Source organism: Argentina anserina, chromosome 6, assembly GCF_933775445.1.
Source record: "Argentina anserina chromosome 6, drPotAnse1.1, whole genome shotgun sequence".
NCBI lineage: Eukaryota > Viridiplantae > Streptophyta > Magnoliopsida > Rosales > Rosaceae > Argentina > Argentina anserina.
The window spans coordinates 2,802,907-2,825,484 of NC_065877.1; the positions used below are offsets into that span (position 1 = coordinate 2,802,907).

A 22,578-nucleotide genomic window follows, 5' to 3' on the forward strand; every position below is an offset into this window, starting at 1 on the left:
AATGGAACCCAACTCGGACTCATGACAAAGTGGCACCCAAACTTGAGCCCACGACAAAGTTAAACAGCGACAAAGCGTGGCCCGTGGACCAACTGTACCAATATTGTCTTAACTAAGTCACCTCACAGATGTTGAGTTTTAATCATAAAATATCTCGGTATAATTGGGTATTATTTACTCACTTTTAATTTTTATTTTATTTATCATTTTTCAGATATGAGATCTCTCATCTCAAAAAATAAGAAGATGAATTGTACGTAACCTGAAAGTCTGAAACAAGGGTAAGAGTGATAGGAGCACTTTGTGCGACGTTCTTAACATGTTTTTACTTTAATTTGTACTTTGCTTAGCCCTTATTGTTGTACTATTGAGTCATTGAGTCGTAGTAAGAGTCTTGGGTGGTATTAGATGCATTTTTGTACTTACATGAGTTAAAAACACATAATTGGTGTAGAGTCCTAGTTTGACTAGGAATCCTTGTTAGGTTTCGAAACTAATTATCTCTTACTTATGATTTTATTTTCTTATTTTGAGATTGGATTGAAGAAATAATTAAAGAAAAAGAGATGGAGCCAAGTCATGCAACAATTAAATAGAAGATGATCATTAAAGAAATAAAACTTGGCATGATTTAGAAAATAAAACTTGGCATGATTTAGAAAATAAAACATGACATAATTTAGGGAATAAAGCATGACATTGATTATAGGAACTTGCTCTCTCTTTCCTCTATATATACAAGGCTTCACCTCTCAAATAAAATCACTTCTCCTTTACATTCAAGAGCCAAACCTTTGCCAAAATACTACCTCAAACATCCTTCACTAAAACAGCAAGCCATTCTCCCCATATACAAGTTTCATCTCCACCGAAATCACCATTGAAGACACACCTCCAAGGTTCCTACAACATGTGATTCTCGCAACTCTTCTGCATGAGTTTGTTCGTTTGTGATTTTTTCCAATACTTTGTCTATGAAGATTGTAGTATGATGTTTGTGTGGGATTATTGTTTTGTATTAAGAATCAAAATTTTCAAATTGTTTTATTAGATTTTTGGTTCTTTGCTGAATTGATGGTTTCCTATAATTAATGAGTTTGTATTTCTATTGTTATGTTCTAATCATCTTTCTCATACTTTTAGATATCAGATATGTGCAAATGAATTTAGTGCTTGGATGTAGTCCCTAAGAATGTGTTTGAGTGCTAGATTCATCAACCATATTGACACAAATCGAATCATGCCCTAAGTAGGTTCGGTTTGTGTTGATTAAAAGTGGTAAAAATTCTGGAAATTTGCATGTGAAACCATGGTGGGTGACGCCATACATGAAACATGTCTCCAACAAAGATTTGGTGCTTAAATGTAATCTTGTTTGATTTTTACTCTAAGTGTTATTGAATTCGATTGCATGCAAATTTAGATTAGGTGCTAAGTCAATCTAAATGTTAATTGAAATCTTGCATGATTAGATGATCCCCTAAGGCTCTAATTGTATTGGTGTCTAAAAAGTATGTAATTGGTCGAATTAGAATGCATGAATGATTCGAACTTGTAATTATGTGGTGTAATGGTAAATTTAGTTTAAGTTTGTTAAAGAGAAGTCGATCATATAAATAGTAATTTAGGTTTTATTTTAGTAGTTAATAATCAATCTCAAACCCCCCATTATTTGTTAACACTAAAAGTTTAGAGTTCCATTCAATTTCCCGGAAAGACGATCCCTGCTTATTCTATACTAACGATGATGTTTTACAGGGTTTATTATAGACGTTTTAATTAACGCTCTATCAAAGAGACACACCTCACACCTCACACCTTGATCCTTAGTATCAATATATGGGGCACCCAAGGAAGATCTGTTCTCTTATCTATTTGTAGCCGGTAGTGAGAGGCTCTAGCTATTACGACCAACAAAGAAGCAGGTTTTGAATTCATTTCAGCCGATTATCCATCTCAATTTATCAACAGGATGAATAGCTACCTCCTCATAGACGACAGATTACACATTTACACTTCATTGTAAGCATTGAAGGAGGGGTTCTGTTAATTGGTAGAAATTTTTGAGATTATATTAGTGTGTTCAAATCCGCGACCGATTGGAGCTAAATATCAATTTATGATATCAAGTGGCAACATATATACTAATAAAACGTGATGACGTAATTGGTGAGGGTTAAAATGTAAGACATGGTATATAATTTAATTCAATCAGGTAATTATTTTTTTATTTAGTGCTTTTTAGAGACCTATATGTTTTTTTCTTAAAGTTTGGACGCATATAATGTGATTTTCGAGCTGCCTATATCCATGATCCTGCTTATAGTAGTTTTTTTTTTTTCGGATCAGGAAGGAGGAAGCCTGCATGCATGGCTGCATGTGATTAACAGGAAAATAGAGCTATTATCTCCGTTATCCAATCCGTTAATGTTACAAGTTTACAACAATCTGCAACGTTTAAAATCCAGATGATGGATTGATGGAGAAGAGTGTAATTAATAAATCAAACTGCTAGATTTAATTATCGATAATTTCTAGCGTCCCCAAATCGGGACTAAACTATTAACATAAGCAACAACTTCCAAATTATCATAATCCATGTTTGGAACGGGGAGATGCTTAAGCTTTCCAGTAATGATATTGCAGGAGACTAAACGGCCTTCGGAAACCAAAAGAAGCTCATCCCTATTTCGAAATTGCAATGGTTTATCGTGTATCACCGTTGTCCCAAAGGTGAATAGCTTTATCCAGGAGCTTTCAGCTCTTCCACCAACGTCTTCCAAAACCCACAATACCCGTGAACAATCTCGGAATTTACCGTAGTCCATGCCTAGAAGAGCAACGGATTCATTCCAAACTATAACGTTCATGTTATAATACCAACACACAGGTGACTTATATAAACTATCTGGAAACAATATATAATGAAATACATCATCAACCGTATCAAACGAAATGATTAATTGCCTGACATATTCCTCCTCATTTCTGTCACAAAAATTGTCGAATTCCTTTAGTTGCTCCCTTCCTCTCCAATAACAAAATCCCTTGTAGTACATATCGTATTCTTCAGGCCACATATTAGTAGTTTCTGTTTCCAAGGAGCCGGTCTTGATCTCTCTCGAAGAGTTAGTACCTAAGGTGTATACTTGGACATTTGCAGGATTATTAAGGAGATGACCATTACCATATTCTTCCTCACCAGGCTTCCTAATGTGAACAACCTTGTAATCGTTTGACTTAGGATCATAACCAAACCCAAAAGAAGACATGACCTGATCCGAATAAGGCTCAAGATTAAGGAGCTTGGATTCCCTAATCGCTGGATTCCATAAAATTACGATACTAAAATCAGTGAGGCAAATAATTCCATCACAATGGCCTAGAATCCAAAGAGATTCTAGATCCTTGGCCGTGAACCCAACTGATTGATTCTTTGTAATATCATCGCCAACATAATGAATGATATGCTCATTCGGATCATCATCATCATCATTGCAAAATGTAAGCAACGAGAATACAGTTTCCTTCTCGTCATTGCCTCTTGTGTTGTTGTTCTCGTCGACCGCCGGTAGCTTGCAAAGGACACAAGTGGAGGAATGATTATTCATGGAATTGGATAGGTGTATGGCTATGAATCTGGGATTGTTAATCATAGTATCCCAGGACTTGTGGACGCTCTTGAATCGCATGAGAGATTGGGGAGGTAGTCTTGATAGGATTTGCATGGTCATTTCTTCCGGCAATTTGCAAGACTCTGTCTTATTGCTCAGATCGATCTGTGCCTTCTCTTTCACAAAATTGTATATTTATGTATAACATGTGTGAAAAGAAGAAGAAAAAATATGTGCTATTTTTATTCAGAATTTGACGAGAAGAAATTGCTAGATGCTTGTTTTCTGTTCATGACCGTCATTATTTCTTGTGGTCAAAGGAGGGCCAATCTATTTGGTCCAGGGAATTGCTCACTATCTCCAAATGACCGGTACTAACAGGATCCGAACAATCTCTTCAACTTATAGCTACCGAATACTGTAGCTCTTTACGTAGATCAAATTTTCGCATGATTATATTGACGAGGAATTTTAGTCATGGCAAAAAAGGTTTGGGAAATAGAATCAACAATACCGCAAGTACAGTGGCGGACGACGGGTTATCAGGTGGATCAGCAGAACGTAGCATTCATTAGTTTTAACTGTTTTAAGGAAAAATAGCCACTATTAGGGTTTTTGTCTAAGCTATTTCTATTGCTCACACGTGTCAAATCTCTAGATTCTATAAGCTGCTAGCTATTTATGTCTGTTGCTAAGGTTATAGCAGTATCAATCTGCATTTTCTTTCTTCTTTAGTGTAATTTCCCTTTCTCACTTTCTCGATTCCATTACTGAGGCTTACACCTTATAAACACTTTTTCACCATGATTGCCGCGAATTTTAGCATATACCTCTCGATCGAAGCCATCAAGTGAAATTAACTGGTGGATTTCTATTTTAGATCGAGTTTCGTCTCCCATTGTTGATTTAGTTTCAAGCTTTTTCACCATGACTGAATTTTAGCATATGTCACCACATTTCAAACTATCAGGCGTCATATATTAATCCTCGGAGAGAAATCATACACGAGCTATAAACACTTTACCACGACACTAGATATGTGGTCTCTCATTTTGAGTTGTCAATCATGCATGAATGGAAATGAACGTACATATATATTGAAGATAGTATGAATCTGCTACGCTGATTAGCACCCATATACAGGTCTTTTTTATTGATTGAATCGAACGCGAAGGAAAGAAAAAGTTGGTACGACATTGGAAATTCTTTTGCTGTTTTGAATTTGTTATTATCTACAGAGAAATTAACCATGCCGCAATGTTAGTCGTTATCTCTTTGACCTACAGACAGGGGCGGATGCAATCAGAGGGCTCTATGGGCTTGAGCCCATACGAAATTTTGGGGGAAAAATGTAATAACCCTAATTTTTAAAACGATTTTTGATTTGATTTGAATTCTATAAAGTTGTGAAACTCAATTAACACGAATGTGATTGTTTGCGGTGTTACGAAACGAAAAACGGAAACGTTCTCGGAACGTTTAATTCGAGAAACGTTACGTTTCCGAACGAATTTATCGACTTTTATTCCGTCGCTCGGATTCGAAAACTTTCTTCACGAAAGTTGTAGACCTCATCGATACGAGTTCGTGGATATGTGACGCGTTCTAATCGGACGTTGTACGTAAAAGTTATTAACGATAGAAGTTGTTTCCGATTTTGGAAAGAAGTATATAAGGGCATTTTGGAGATTAGGGTTTCCATAATTGGAAAACCCTACCTCTCTCTTCACTTCCGCCTCCCTCCCTCTCTCTCTCTCTCTCGGCCCGACTCTCCTTTCCCCCCTTCGAAAATTCCTCTCGCCGATCTGCCACCCTCCAGCCCTTCGTGGCTAGCACCGCCGCACCCTACGGCCTCGCAAGCACCTTGCAAGCAACCCCGAGCCTCCCTCTGCCTCGCGCCTTGCTCTCTGCCTCCAAGCTGCAGTGACCTTCACCGCCATCCTCTAGGACACCGCAAGACCCTCAGCTGCCACCCGCAAGCACGCTGTGCCTCGTTTCGCCGCCAAGAAGCCGGATCGACGATTGAAGATCATGCGAGGAGCTTGTCGACGATCTACCATTCCTGACGCATTTTGAGCACCGATCTAGGTAAGAATACATTCAATTTGATGTTGTGATGTGTGTGAATGGATTAGTGATTGATTGATGAAGATTTGGGGAAGAATCGGGGTGGAGGAGATTTTGAGACACCGCCGCCTTAGGCGGCGCATGGGGAGGGTGTGAGGTAGCCTAGGGGCGGTTTGGAACCGTAGGTAGGTAGAGGAGGAGGAGAGGAAGAGATTGGGCACGGCGGTGGCGTGATACGCGCCGTTGGGGTGTCGGCGCGTGGGCCCCACGCGCGGCCTGCCGGAGGTGGCGCGTGCACCCCACGCGCCGCCACGTGCGGCAGCGCGTGAACAGTATTCCGAGAAGGGTATTTTGGTAATTTACTACGTATGGTAAATGTAAATGTAATTTTATTTACGTACGGTAAATGTAAATTAAATTTTACGTACGGTAAATGTAAATTAAATTTTACGTACAGTAAATGTAAATATAATTTACTTTCAGTAATTGTAAAAAGGTAAATTGTAAAAGGTAACTTAGTAAATTTTATTTACTGAGATTGTATTACTTTTGAATAGTATGTATACGTACAAAAACACGTAAACAGTACGTATACGTACAGAAATACATAAACAGTATGTACACGTACAGAAATACGTATTATTGTGTATTTGTACAGTAACAGTGAACAGTAACTTCGTAAAACCAAAAACAATTGCTGAACAGTAACCGATTATTACTGTTTCGGCATTTAAAGGTTTACGAAACGATTCTAAATTCTTTTCTTATCTTTTCAAGGTGATCGTTAAATCAGGAAAAGGAATTATCATCGGGAATTGTGGAATTACGCTCGAGTCGATAAGGTGAGTAAAATCTCACATATTTTATGAATCCACCCTTGCGGTGATTTTAAGATTTTTGCAAGAGTTTTAAATATTGAAATACGACAGGTATATAATATAGTGGATTATATATATACTGTATAAATGGTAATAAGTATATATATATATGATTTGCTATATTATATACTGTTATGAATTCATTTGAAATATGTCATTTCGATGACAAGCATGTGAGTTTAATATTGAGATTGTTAAACGTTTTGTCTTCGGACGTGTTTATAAATTATGACATGTATAAGATATAATGAATTATATATATATATATCGTACAAATAGTAAATAAATACGTAAATATATATATAGTTTGCTATATAATATACTGTTATGATTTTATTGTGATTTTGATTTGTACAATATGATGTGAGATTATTGTACGTGATTTTTAACATTGAGATTGTTAAAATGTGAATTGTCTTCGGACCTGATGTTTGGTACAATATGATGTGAGATTATTGTACGTGTTTGGCAAGTCGAAACCTAGCCTTTGGCCGGGCGAAAGTTACGATACAGTTAGAGCTCTAGTCTGTCTGCCTTAGTACTGCATGTGAGGTAACGGGTGGTTATCTGCTCATGGGTACTCAGATTGTTTAGATGTTGGGTAGCGGGTGGCTATCCAATATCAGCGGTGTATTACGAGAGGGGTAACAGATGTGTACCAGCGTTCTTGGTACCCATATTATAAATGCATTTGGGTAACCAGAAGGGTTACTTAATTTTCTCATGAGCGTTTCATTTCATATTCCTTTGGGACAACCAGATGGGCTGTCCATTGACTCATGAGGGCATTTATATTTGTTGATTTGTGATTTCTCGTATATTTTGATATGCGAATTATATTTTGATTTTACTCATACGAGCTATAAGCTTACCGGGTTTGTGTTTACAATCCCGGTGCACCAATTCGATGGTGTAGGGGATAATTCCGCAGGTGCAGATTAGTGGAGATTGAGTGACGACTCCGGAGGCTCGAAGTCGTTCGTATCCTGCTTGTGGTGAGGTTTTCTAGCAAGGATTTGTGTGTGAGAATTGTTGTGGTTTTATTTGTGAGTTTTGTGAGAGATTGTGAGGATTATTACATTCCATCATATGTGATGTTAAATTATAAATTTGGGTTGTAATAATTGGTTTTCTGAGTTGTATTGAGAACTCAGTGATGATCCGATGTGCGCTTAAATGATTTCGATTTCATTGAGATTATTTGTGTTTAACGACTTTAGAATTTTGAGTTTTTAAGCTCGAAATTTTGGGGTCGTTACAAAAAAACACCAAGTATATATATGATATCCAAAAAAAAATTACATATGTATGAAAACAATTGAAACCGCAACTCCCCGCAACCGCAAGAGTGAAGACTGAAGACACAAAGACTTAGCTCTCTGCTGCACGGCCTGCACCAGTTCCACAATTCAACAACCTCAATTGAGTCAATTCTACTCTTCTCTAAGGGTTGTATCAAAGAAGAATTGATAATTGATATTTGGGTTTTTGGGTGAGTTGATATTCAATCTTCTTGTTCTTGTTTGTAATAACTAAATCCGTTCTCATGAATAAGGAGTTTAGATGAAATCTCAGGTGAATCAGTAAGGATAAATGACTTCATAAGAAAGTTCATGATGCACTGCAAACAAAAATGTTGGGGGAATCAACAATATTCAAGAGGTATGTGTGTTATTGTTGTTTTAATTTTTCTGTCCTTGTGTGCGAAGTGCCAACTTCTTGTTTGTTGCCTCTTCCCCTGTCTTGCTTCTCTCTTTCTTTTTCATCCATCCTGTAGTTTTATCCGGGTCATCTCATGTTAGTGTTGCGTGTTCCCTATCTTGTATGTTATAGTGTTCCAAATATCACCTACCTTTAGTTGCCTAAGACTTATTTCTTTCAGCTAAAGATGAGGATTAAGTTTCAAGAAATTTATTTCCTTTAATTTCTGTATAAAATCTGGACAGTGGAAATGAGATTAAAAACTTGAGAACTCATAGAACTCATGTTGCCTCATAGTAGGGGGTCAAGAGGCTTTGCCATATAGGGTTTAGGGTTACCCCTTTAGTGCCTGGCCTTGCTTAGGTCAGTTTCACATTTAATTTATGGGCATGTATTCTCATGTGGCATATGCTATGCTACATTTTGGAATTTAGTTGGTTGAACTTTCTTATGAAGTTACACCGTCTTCTTATTGTTTCCACCTTAGATTAAATGCTTTGTTAAAAGAGAAATTCCTCGTGCTGTCAAGGTGGTTGATTTTTCATGTTTCCTTACGTACAACTCCATGCTTTTCTTCAATTTCTATTATGCCCCTTGTGGTTGCATATTGCTTATTTTTGCATTGTATCATATTCATGAAGATAATTAATTCTTAAACCAGTTGTCTTGAACTCTTGCAGGCTGGTTTTCATGTTTCACTATCTTTTTGCACTATGTTTTATCCCGTTATTTAATTGGCTTAGAATGGACATCTAGACCCAATATTTGTTCACTAAGTCCACAAGAATCTTGTTGTTGAGTAATTCTTGTAGGCAACACAGCCTTGTCATTCATATTACCTTTTGACACAAATCTGCATACATGCATGAAACATCACCAGTTGCCAAAACACTTATGGTCCTCAAGTACTGCTAAGCAGTAGAGTGATGATTATATTAATCATATAAAATAAGCCTAGACAGCTTTGATTCCTGAATCTGCCACTGCCTACATAAATAATACTACTTACATAATTCACAGCTTGTATATAGCGCGCGCCTTCTACACCTTGAATGGGAAAACGGTGAATTTTTTTTGGTTCCTGGGTGATAAGAAGCAACATGACTGTCATCGGTAACCACTAGAAGTTTCTCCCTATTCCAAAATTGTAGGGAAATTTTGAAGGCTTTCCACCGGCCCGAACGCCATGTATTTTTTCCATGAACCTTTTAACACCTGTGGGTTCATCCATCATCCATATATTAAAAGATTTGGATTTCTTTAATCGCAGGGTTCCATAAGACATCATTATTGACATTATCGCTAAGACAAATGATCCCATCACAATGCCCGGCCTACAATTGTTAGACTTCCTGGTAAACTTAGCTCGGAGGAAACAGAACATCAAGTTCCTCGACAACATATGTAAGATTATCTTCACCGTCATCATCGTTGCTAATATGAAGTAATGACAGTAGAAGTTCTATACTGTTATAGTCTTGGAAAGTCTTCAGTGAAGCAGCAATCTCTTCCTAGCTCATCCGCGGTGCTTCTATCCTTGAGGAGAGTGTGCTTGACAAGGACGTACACAAGTCGCAGAAGCGAAGTTGTTCTGCATGGAAGTGGAAAGGTTCTTGGCTATGAAGCTAGGATCATTAATTGTAATATCCCGAATTTTCAATATCATTTCTTCTAATTTCTCAAAAATTCAGGGAATGGTAATTTGATTAAATTCATATTTTACGTCTTTTATTTTGTCGTTGTTCGAAGTAGAAATTGATTTTGAGAGCCAAATGTGTGTTATTTGATTAATTTCATTTGACCCAAGAGTTGACTTTTAATCCGTCACTCTTTTCAGAAAAAGTTCATTCACAAAAGTCTTAGAGTTCGTCAATACGAATTCGTAGACGCACGACACGCTTTAATCGGATGTCGTATGTGAAAGTTGTTAGCAACGGAAGTTTGATTCCCGATTTTGGAAAGAGAGGAAATTAAAAATCAGAAAATTAGTTTTTTTTTCCAACATCAGCTCGGTTATTGTTTACGTGATTTTTCCCTCTTTGTTGCCGAACCTTTCTCCGGCCATATCTCCGTCGTCCGGCGACGGAATTGAGTGAGACCAGTGGCGTTGTGGCGTTGGAACCGTCTCTTCGTCCCCTACCGATTTGGGTTAGTGTTTGGGAGAGATTCGAGATGTTTGAAGCCCATAAATGAAGAAATAATAAGGCTGTTCCATTTGAAGAAGTGAGGAGAACTTCATCATCCGACAACCAATCAAGGTGATTCTTCTTATGTTTTAAAGCTTGTAGGATGTATATCAACCCTCTAAAACAGTTTTATCTATTTCGAAACACACAAGGCGAATCGACGATTTCTTTTTCTAGGGTCTGTGAATAGTGCCGATTTTATGTTCTTCATCGATTGGACTGTTTAGGCTTGAATTTAGACTTTGTTGTCAACTTGAAAGTTGTTGAAAATGTTTTTTAGATTGTGGTGATAAATTTTGGTGATCATTGGTGGTCACCGAAACAGTGACAGTGCCGCGACTGTTGGCGGTGTGTTAGGTCATGTTTCAGAATAATGGTATTCCATTGTGATGTGCTCGTCGATACGAGCGTTTATATAGGTCATTTGCATGTGTTAGGTTAATTCTTGAGTAAGTTAGTTGTTGTTAAAGGTTTGGTGATTCTAGGTTGAATTTGTTGTTGGTTGTTTTCGAGAGTTAGACTATTCTCAGTTTGGTTATTTACTAAGTGAGACTTGTGTCACTTAGGTAGTCGGAGTTTGTTAAACCAAATGCGTGAATCTCATTTGAAGTTGTAAGTTGCTAGCGTGAGCGAAAATGTGAGTAAACCTCACGTTAAACTAGTTACCCATGGCGGTAACGAGGCGTATTTAGTATGCGTTGATTATTTAAGTGATAATGAGATCGTGCATATAATTCCATTGTTTATATGTTGTTATATTGTATTTATCGCTTTGAGATACTATGCGTGTTTTGTTGGATTATATTGATTGTGGAGGAAGAGACTAAGAGGGAATAAAATGTACCTCTCGGTAAATTGAAGGTTTGTAGAAGATAATTGTCTAGTTGAAGTATATGTGTGTTTTGTTTCGCCGGAAGGGACGAAAAATGTAACTTCTGGTATTATTGATATTTGAATGCAGTGGTGTGAGTAGTATTGATATTGTGCTTGTGTGGTTTCGCCAAGTAGCATGTGGTGAGTGTCAAAGTGTTTTGCCTTTAGTGGTGGTCTTGATGGTAAAATGTTTGTGAGTGTGTGTATCTCGCATAGTGCGGCCCAATGGGCGAAAATGAAATGGATTGTGGGTGTTTAATTTTGATGTTGAGCCTATTAGCGTGGTCTTTGATCCATCAACCTTAAAATCAGTCTAAAAATATATTTGCATTAAAAATGTATGGACTTGATCATCAATGGTCCATGTGTAAGTAAAAATGGAATTTTAGTAAAGTGGTTGGAAAAGTTGTTGGATATGAGGGTCATGTTAAATGTGAGTTGTTTTTTTTATTTGTTATTTGTAGTAGTAAGGGTGTTGACATAGTCTCAGAGTCATTAACCTATTAAATCTTAATAAATATATATTTTTTCAAAATATATGGACTTCATCGAATACGGTTCATGGGTAAGTAAAAGATGATTTTATTGTTATGGTTTTTAAAATAGTTAATAGTTAAGGACTATGTTAAATGATTGTGATGTAAGATTCTTATTTATTAGATATATCTGTTTGATAAGTGATTTCCTAAACTATGTTATTCTGCAAGAATCACTAATTGTTCTTGTGTACAGTGTAATCTCATGAACTAAGTTATTATGCAGGGATTACATTTTTCTTATCTCATTTCTTGTAACGTGAATTCATGAACTACGTTTTCATGCAGGATTCACTATTTGTTTTTTTGTATTTCTTTCTTATGTGAGTGAGTTTTTGAGTTGTGTGTTGTGGTGGTGGTGCCGTGTGGTTGTTGTTGTGAGTTGGTGGAGTGTTGTGCATATATTATGTGGGGATTGGTATATTGTACATATGTTTTATAACTTTGGCGTTATGTTAAAACGTTTTGGCTTCGGACAATCACTGTGGTGACAAAGAATTAGTTGAGGTGCAATATATATCATGCGTGGATTGATACATATTGTACGTGTTGTTTGTGGTGTGCATATATATCATGCGTGGATTGATATATATATATATATATATATATATATATTGTACGTGTTGTTGTGGTGTGCATATATATCATGCGTAGATTGATATATATTATACGTGTTATTTGTGGTGTGTATATATATCATGCGTGGATTGATATATATTGTACGTGTTGTTGTGGTGTGTATATCATGCGTGGATTAATGTATTATACGTACTGATGAGTATCATCTAGGATGATGCTAGTGGTGTTTGTATGTTCATGTGGTGATTATTATCTGTTAACTTATATGTTGTATTTTATTGTATGTTTAAGTGAATTCTTAAACTATGCTTTCTTACATGATTCAGTAATTGTTTTCTTACTTAGTGATGTGTGTTGTACCTTGAGTAAGAGGTGGAGAGTGTTGTAGAAGGTGTGTTGGGAGTAGTGTTATTGTTGTTGAGATGATAATGTTAAGTCAAGAAATTAACTATGATTGAGATGTGTTGCATTATTTATTGTCGTTGTTGCATGTTATTGTTGTTGTTTATCTGTTGAGTAGTTATATTCAGTTTACTCATACCAGCTGTGAATCTCGGTGTACCAATCAATGGTGCAGGGGGTAGTACCGTAGGTTGTACGTAGTTGCAGTTGGTAAGTCGAGCAGCTGTCAGCAGCGTGCTGTTTGATTCAGTTTTTTAGTTTTGATGAATTTCGAGTGAATCCTACAACTGTAAATTATACTTAATTATAAACAGTGTGTTTGGATTCAAGTTGTAACTGAGTTTGTTATTTAAACTCAGAATCGATATTTAACATCTATATTGTAATTTCCACTACATTGTGAGATTATTATAGAATATTAACATTCTAAATTTTAAAATTATACTTCAGAATTTAGTGTCGCTACATTAATAATATTGCAACATAACTTACTTACACATCTGAATCGTATCAAAGACTTGGGTGGCAGTCTTGATAGGTTTCGCTCCATCATTTCTCCTAACATTTCACGAAACGTCGTCATTTCTCCTCTACGTACGTATTATTCATCTATTTCTCTAATCTACCTGTAGATATGCACGTATTTTCTGATCACAAAAGGTTTATACTTCAGCTGGTGCCCAAAACGTTCAGATTGTCGTATGCAGAGTGATGATACTTTTTTACTTCATCATGTTGCTTTCCGTAACAATTTGAATAGATGAATAATGGAATAAGGGTACGTACATATATATCTACTCCTGGTTTTCATTCTTAATTAATTCATTGTCGTCGTCAGGCAGCAGGCTAGGGCAATAATATCCACCTCCCTCCTGATCTAATTTTATACTGGGTTAGAAAATCATTAAAAAAAAAGTAAAAATAAAGACCATGTAGAATCATAGATAGACTATTAGGTCCTGTTTGGTTAACCGGAAATTATGCTATTGAAAATGAATTTATTTCAATTTTCATCTCTAAGGTTGTTTGGTTGTCAGTTAATGTTGGAATGGAAATAAAAAAAGTGATTTAACTAGTAATTGACTCCCTCTTAAAGCCTGAGATGAATTACATACTTAGGGTGGTATTCTATTTCTATTCTCATCGATAAAGATTAATTTATTTTTAAATTGTATTTTTATTTCATTATAAATGAATTTTAATGAAAATTATAATTAAATATTCCAGTCTTATAATTACCAAAATAATTCTAAATTTTATATTTGGATATATACCAAACACTCATACAAAATTAACAAAATTATTTACATATACGTATCACCCTGGAAAGGAAATCAAATCTTTTTCTTTTTCTCACATTTCATTTAAACAAACGGGACCTTAAAGATATTAACTAAGTAGCACGGATACGGATACGAGTGTCCGTATTGAACACGATTCGATACGATATGTAGACATGACATATAGAAATGTTTTTAGACACGGACACGTGGTTGACACATTAATTAAATATTATTTTAATATATATATATAATTACTTTATAAATTTGAAAGTATTTAGAATTTTAGATGTATATATATATATATATATGTCAAAGTGTGCATTAAAATGATGAAAACATAACTTATTAGAATGGCTAAGGACTTGATAAGTATGTTGGATAACCAATGTTCGAATTCCACCACAAACATTCTTATTTTTATCACGAGTTTCTCTCCTTATATATATATATATATTAAAGTGTGCATAAATATAACAAAAACTAAATCTGTTGGAATGGTTGAGGAGTTGTTGAGTATCTTAGATGACTAAGGTTCGAATCTCACCATAAGCAGTTTCACTTTTATTATGAATTAGTGTGTATCCGTGTGTCCGTGTCCGTGTCAGTGTCAGTGTCCATATCAGATACACAATACGGTGCACATAGCACGTATCCGTGCTTCATAGATATTAAAGAGGAAAACAAGAGACTTCCTTGGATTAGTGTTTTCTCGGGAATGTGGTTGATATGAGAGGATAATGTAGTGATGGATCCGAGTTTTGGTTGAGAGAAATATCAGATTATCAGGCTACGCCTTCGATGGTTGACCTCACCAATTTAATTACCAGATGCAATTTCATGCATGTCGTGGTTGACCTATCTACTCTCATCCTCTCTCCACAAAGTTTCAATATATACGTGACTCACTGACTTGAAAATAATTTTTTTTAGTTGAAGAGTAGAGATCTTATATCTAAAATATGACAAAAATAAATAACTTATAAAGTGGCTTGATAATACTTAATTCTATTGAGGATTTTTAAGATTAAAATTGAACATCTTAAAAGTGGTTAAGGTAGGACAATATCAATACATTAGTAATTTATGGGTCACGCTTTTCCCTGTGCAACATAGTATCAGAGGGTTCTCTCTCTAATTGCTTCCCCTCCCATTATAGGAGTTCCCCAAGCATATTGGGCCCAAATTTGATTTTATCGAATTCCATCCAAAGTGTCCACAATGGGCCTGTGACCGTAGTGCTAATTTCCTAAATATGTACCTATTTTTGATGTGGAAATTGGACTAAACGAATTACACTTGCAGACCCAAAAATTAGGTCACCCATGAGATGAGCTATGATTGTGCCACACCATTACCTGCCGTCGACCAGACCAGCTAGAGACAAACCGACCCACAATTATCGTTGTCATATCTTTCTTCCTCAAAACAAAATCCTTCACCACACAATCGGAATCGAAGTGATCGATCTAGTTACCAATTGAGGCAACAAAGTATGTTCAACTACGGCAGAAAGGACCGAATCCGAACAAGGAAACAAAAACCTATAGTCAGACTCAAGTGCGTGAAGGAGCGTTCTTGCTTAAGTACAATTTGTGTTTTACGGTATTCGGGAAAAAGGTTTCTTGTCTTAACAATTATAAAAGCACGGAGTTTACACAGTCACTCACTAACTAATCCATTTTAACCACCATTAGATTTAATTCAAATGGTGGGGAAAATTATTTAAAATAGAGTTGTTTTGTTTTCAACTCTTTAAAGAAAATCTAAGAGTAGTTGAACATGAATCAAGATCCTTTAAAAGAAGGCCAACATCCCTTGCATCAAATTAAGAACTGATATATTTGTCCTTGTTTTATCTTATATTCACAAAAAGACAATCATGTAAAAACTCAAATAATTCACTACTACTCTTAATGCACTCGCGGATGCGCGAGCGGAGGGGCCGCGCTTACGCTGTGTGTTTTTTTTCTCCAGTTGGGACCATGGTAAAATTTTAGAACAAAGAACATGATTAACTCTATTTAAGGATCATGGTCCATGTTAGTTCTTCTCGAGAAGTTTTTGTTTTGGATTTAGCATGTGTAATTTAGTATCATGTTCATTCAATAATAGATTAAAAGAAGTAGTGTTTACTAAACTTTTGTGCAATTTGGATAGTTTAAAAATGAGTTTCTTATAAAAAGTCATATTTGATACATGAAATTAGAAAAAAATCAAGCATGATTACAAAATTAGAAAAAAGTCATCTAATTAAATATCTTAAACAATTGTCCACGAATTTAGTAAAATTTACAGTACTACCACTGCCCAAAAAAAAGAGAAACCGAGGCTTTTTTCTTACTCCTTCGTTGGCTTCCTCTACCAAGGATCTTCGGTAACGAAGACAACGATATCACAGCCACATCGATCTGAACTAGATCGGACCGGAGCGCGCAGCCAAGTGAGAAACCGAACTCGGCGTCGTTGTAGGAATGAGGTGGAGGCGGGAAAGTCCGGGAAGATCGAAGGCAGTCGTCATATTCCTTGGATATTCTGATGAAGATCGAGAAGAGCCGCACTGGCGATGCATCAGAAGCTTCCTCTAGGATCGAAAAAGCTTCGTCGATCCAAATCAGAGTCGTGGATGAATGAGGAGTTGTTGATGGCGGAGCTGCCTCAGTGGAGTGGCACAACTTTCTTTCTCACGCAAAGATGCGACACTCTTGCTTTGGATGACTATGACGACGGTGATGAAGATGCTCCGATAAGTTACAAAAACTCCGATGAGGATGCATTGTCGACCATAATCACAAAGATGAGGAGCTAGAATTGGGATTCACGGTGGAGGAAGAGATCACATACGTCGGAATCATGGTGTTTACATGTGGTGGCGGCGATTGTAGAAAAAATATTCGGTGGGTGGATGATGATGATGATGATGAATCCATGCGTGTTTGGTGGCTCATTGTAATGTGTTTAAATTCATGAACAATGTTTGTGTGACAAGTAGTAAGATTGGTAGTGTGGTTGGTAGTGTGACTATCAATTTACCTGTCACATTGTCTGTCACACTACTAGCCACACTAACTTTGTGTTGTGACAGGTAGTGTGATAGGTAGTGTGACAGACAATGTCACAAGTAGGGTGACTGGTGGTGTTCTATACAACAACATAAGTGTCAATATGTGGATCGTATTAGTTGTTTTGAGAAGTTCAAGACCACATAACAATAAACAAAGGTTTGTTATTTCTAGTCATTTTTCTTCTTCTCCTCCTTCTTCTTCTTATTCTTTTCACAACATAGTATGATAATGGTTGTGACGGAGGTTGTGACAGGGGTTGTGACATGTAGTGTGACAGGAGTTGTGACAGTGGGTGTGATAGTGGTTGTGACATGTAGTGCGATAGAAGTTGTGACATGGGTTGTAACATGTAATGTGACAAGGGTTGTGACATGGATTGTAATAGGTAGTGTGACAGGGGTTGTGACATGGGCAATGTGTGTGACAGTGGTTGTGACAGTAGGTGTGACAGTGAGTGTGATAATTAGTATCTATGTAGCACGGACACGGACACAAGTGTCCGTATTGGACACAATACGATACACAGACACATCGAATTAATTTTTATTTGATACGGACACGTGGTGGACACGTTAATTAAATATTATTTTAATATATATTTATTAAAATTAATTTATAAAATTTGAAAGTATTTATAATATATATATATATATATATATCAAAGTGTGCATTAAAATGATGAAAACATAACCTGTTGGAATGGCTAAAGACTTAATAAGTACCTTGCATAACCAATGTTCGAATCCCACCACAAGCATTCTTATTTTTATCACGAGTTTCTCTCTTTATATATATTAAATTGTGTATAAATATAACAAAAACTAAATCTGTTGGAATGACTGAGGAGTTGTTGGGTGTCTTGGATGACCAGCGTGTCCGCGTGTCCGCGTGTCCGATGCGGATACTCGCGTGTTCGGACCGAGTTGGTGCGTGTCCGGGCCGAGTTGGTGCGTTTCCAATGCAGCTACTCACGTGTCAGGGCCGTGTCCATTTGCGATACTCGTGTCCAGGCGTATCCGTGTTCGTGTCCATGTCGGACACGCGATACGGTAACTGAGGGACGTGTCCGTGCTACATAGGCTAGTGTAATAGGTAGTGTGATAGTGGTTGTGACAGTAGGTGTGACAGTTAGTGTAAGAGATAGTGTGACAGTGGTTGTGACATGCCGAGAGGAAATGTGGAAATTTGCGAAATTTTGTTAATATGAAAATGAGATTGGTATAAGTATGCTCAGAATAAAGAGAATAGCTAGAATTAGGAAACCTTGAGCTTCGGTTTCGCCGGAATTGTTTAGAACACATCCATCGATGGCGGCAACCATTTGCGATGGTTGTTGCACCTTGTACGGTTGGTCGATTCAGAGTTGGTAGTATATCAAATGAAAGAGGAGAGCGAGATCTTTCTATCAGTACTAATTTCGTCAAAATCTATCGTCGGACGGGAACGTTATAGCCGAAATTAGAAAAAGAAGAAAAAAAGTGAGAAATAACAAAACAGTTCAGAAAATATTTTAAAGTGATTTTTTTCTAATTTTGTTGACATTTTTTCTAATTTCCATTTAAATGTGATGACATTTTTATAATTAATTAATAAATAGTGACATTTTTATAATATAAATTAAAAAATTATACTTTTTTATAATTAGTCATTTAAAAATTTAATCAGTCACCATATGAACTCTTCTTACTTTATTAATAGATGATGTGTTTTTCCAATACCATTCGATTAAAGAGGATTATATAAAATGATTACCCTTTTAAAAAACACATAAAATAGATTCTTCATTTTTTCAAACCAGTGCAATGAATAACGTGCATTGCATAGCTACCAAGCTAGTCTCAATAAAAACAAATTCAGAGGTGGGCCGCTAAAAGACGAGGTGGTTACATTTTATAAAAAAAAAGTATTTAATTATACACCAAATTTTCTAATCCCGTTATAAACTGAATTCACTCACAAAATTTTGACATTTAAGCTAAACTATTATATTTTATTTTAAGAAACAATACACAAATTGTCACAATTTAAATCTGTTAAACATAAGTCAACTACTAAATTTAATGTCATCATTAAATACGTAATTATAGATATTTTTAATGACCTTTTTTAATTGTAATTTTCAATAACTTTGTAATGATTGCCAAAATGATGGAGTTTCCTATATGAAATATAGTATAGTATTTTAAATATTTTATTTTTTGGTAATCTAAACTTTCCATTTTAGAGGTAATGTTTTGTCTTATTTGCCTAGTTAAAAGCTGATTTGATTTCTACTTTTTCTTTACTTACATATTAGGATTATTTTTCTCGTCAACCTATTTCTCAAGTGTGTGTGTATATATATACTATCATTGCGAGTTAGCTATGTACATTAGCTTGAAAGTCTTTATACAATTACTATTCAATAAGGTACTTGATCATCAAACTATTTTTCTTTATATGATACCTGAATAATATATTTTTTTTAATGATCTCTTTGTTCTCTTTGTTAGGTAACTTACTATACTATACATATATTTGAAGAAAATAACACTTTAAATTTAAGTTAAACTCGATCCTCACTTACATATTAACTATTTTGTAGGTAAAGTACGAATGTGCATGGTAGTTCAGAGGACTAAAAGCTCTCATGCAATGAATATGAATCATGTGATAATAGACCTAATAAGAGAAGGAAAAAATCAAAGCACAAAAGACATATCTTACAAGTAGACATTTATGGCATACATAGACAAACACCAAACATGAGTCTAGAAGTGAAAACACAATCACAAAAAAAATTCTACCAATCTCTTGTATCTAATCATCAACCGTTTTATTTTCTTTCAAAACGTACTCTTGGTTTTCATAGACACAAGAAAGAAGTATTGTATGCATGCTTGCCTCTTACTATTTCTTACAGGCAATTCAAGACAAACATCATCTCTTCAAATTTTGAAACCATAATTGGATTTTGTATAGAAAATATATACTATTCTAATGAGCATATATTGAATATATACTCAGCTAAGAATCACCCGACTTTAATGTGTAATCAATTATGGTAAAATCAAAACAAATTGATATTTTAGCTTCATATTTTAAATTCAAATGGATGACAAGAAGGAAGATAATAAATTTCAATTATAGTTGGCAACTATAATCAAAGAAGTTTTTTATCTGATGTTAGAAGGGCAACATAGTCCAACAAAAGTTCACATTGGGTGTAGATTAAATAAAATTATACGTGTGAGTTTAGTTTTTAAAATAGGGCTCCAATATTAGGTTTATATTTAATTTTCTAAAAAAAAAATATGAGGCGGTTATCTTATGTTGATCTTCGCATCCATTGGCTATGAATTACCATAAATTGCCATTTTACTGGTCTAAAACGCAAGGTTTACAATCCCTGCAATTACCAGACAAATGGATAGAAACTCAGGCAAATATAAACGCTTTCCTTCATCAGACTTAATGCATTAGATAATTGGACACTCGATTTTATTATCGTGACACCTATGTCTGTTCTTTGACTGCACAGAAAAGAGGTGGTTATACAAAACAAGAGGAGGTTTACTTGTTTTTTAGAAGGTAAAGAAGGGGAGGTTGAGTATGGAAGAGCCTTGCAAATTGCCACAAGAGATGAAGGGTGGAGATTCTGTCAAGGCTGCCTCCAAAAGCTCTTATGCGATTCAAATGCATGCATCAATAGATCATGGCATGCTTTGATCGGTAGCCCCGATTTCACAGCCAAACACGTCTCGGTTTTTAAAGCTCAACAAATTCTCCTCCACCACTACCGTTCTTTTAAAATGTTGTGTTCTTGATCTCAACTAAAGGTCTAAATATCGTTTATTGGTCGAGGAAAAAAATGATATATCGGAGATATATTAAGGATATATCGAGAATATCGAAATTATCAGATTTGCTAATTTTTAGTTAAAATTATAATATTTATACACATATATTTCAAAATTTACCAAATAAACTTGTGAAAATAAAAACATTTAGATGTTTTGACAATGAAAATACATAAATAGTACTAAAATAAATATAGGTATCTAAATGATTAATTTAGATGGGCATTGATCATAAACTCTCTCGTCATTAGATTCGAACTCAAGCTCATCATCTCTATTACCTTCATCATCATCTTCCGATTCAAAATCATCTTTATAAAACTCCCATACCTCCCGGAGTTCACTCAAGCTTGGGTGTTCACTATCCACTTCAGATGCTTCTTGTTGCCTTTTCATATTTCTAGTAACATTACTTTCAACAAGTCATTCTTATGCTTCTCTAGCTTTTTTACCAAGTAAAACCTCTTTTCCTATGTTCTTTCTTCGGTTTTTATTGATAATCTTAACATTGAATTGAACATACACCAACTTACTCATTCTTGTAGCATCTAGTCTGTTCATTTTCTTTGTGTGTATCTTTTGAAATTTGCTTCAATTTCTTTCACACCCTGATGAGATTGTAGTTAAAGAAATAATCCTTATTGCCATTTTTTTTGTAAATGTGGCACTTCATTTCCATTAGTGTACCACCATGCAACTATAATAAAAAGAAAATAAATTAGGACATCTATATATAGTTCTAATGCAAATAAAACATTTCTAATGGAAAGACAAAAAATATAATTCAAGTTGGAATTTAAACAATATAAGTCTATAACAGAGTTTAAACAAAAAACATACCCTCATCAAAATCTTTCTTGGCGCATCTCAATTTAGCCAAATTTCTCCCAAACACAACTTCTTTGTTTCTATACTTAGGCAACTCAACGTTTATGAGGGTTTTTTGGGATTGGTCATCATCGAGAAAGAAGTGCTCGGAACAACAAATACAACCTTGCATGACATCTCCATTCAAACATATGGCTTCATATTTGAAGAAGTAATAAGGGTTCAGGAAGTAAGCCGCCGAGTGCAATGGACCATCAAGTCGATCACGAGCTTTTGAATCCATAATCTTTAAGATTGGAGCATAATTTGCCTCTTGATTGTTGTATACCTCTTTGATCTCCTTCATTGCTTCTTGTAACTCTCCATATATGAAACCCATTGAAGGTCTTCTTTCTCCATCAACAAGGCGAATCACCTTAACTAAAGGTTTAAATACTTGCAAGCTAAGTGAAACCCCATTCCAAAATGACATACTCATTATGGTAGCAAATGCCGCTTTCCCTTTTGGAGTCTTTGAATACTTGCTTTCTTCCGATTATTTACTTGCAAACAATAATCTCAACAAATACTTCTTATTGTTTAAACTTTGTAAAGTAAGGAAAGAAGTAGCAAACTTAGTAACTCCCGGCCACACCAAGTCTTTTTTCTTCGTACAATTCTTTATTATGACCAACGTCTTGTGATGTGAATAAATGAAGACGGTGAATGTTTTAGCTTTTTCAATTACTAC

The 22,578-nt window shown here is 35.5% G+C and overlaps 1 protein-coding gene across 1 annotated transcript; it reads right to left on the minus strand.

The window, feature by feature from the left end:
- Nucleotides 1-2,534: 2,534 nt before the first annotated feature.
- On the minus strand, nt 2,535-22,326 carry LOC126800828 (F-box/kelch-repeat protein At3g06240-like). The gene is made up of 2 exons (XM_050528235.1): nt 21,861-22,326; nt 2,535-3,790 (listed from the first exon to the last, which is right to left on the minus strand). The coding sequence occupies exons 1-2, from the start codon at nt 22,324-22,326 to the stop codon at nt 2,535-2,537; spliced, it is 1,722 nt and encodes a 573-aa protein (XP_050384192.1).
- Nucleotides 22,327-22,578: the final 252 nt, after the last annotated feature.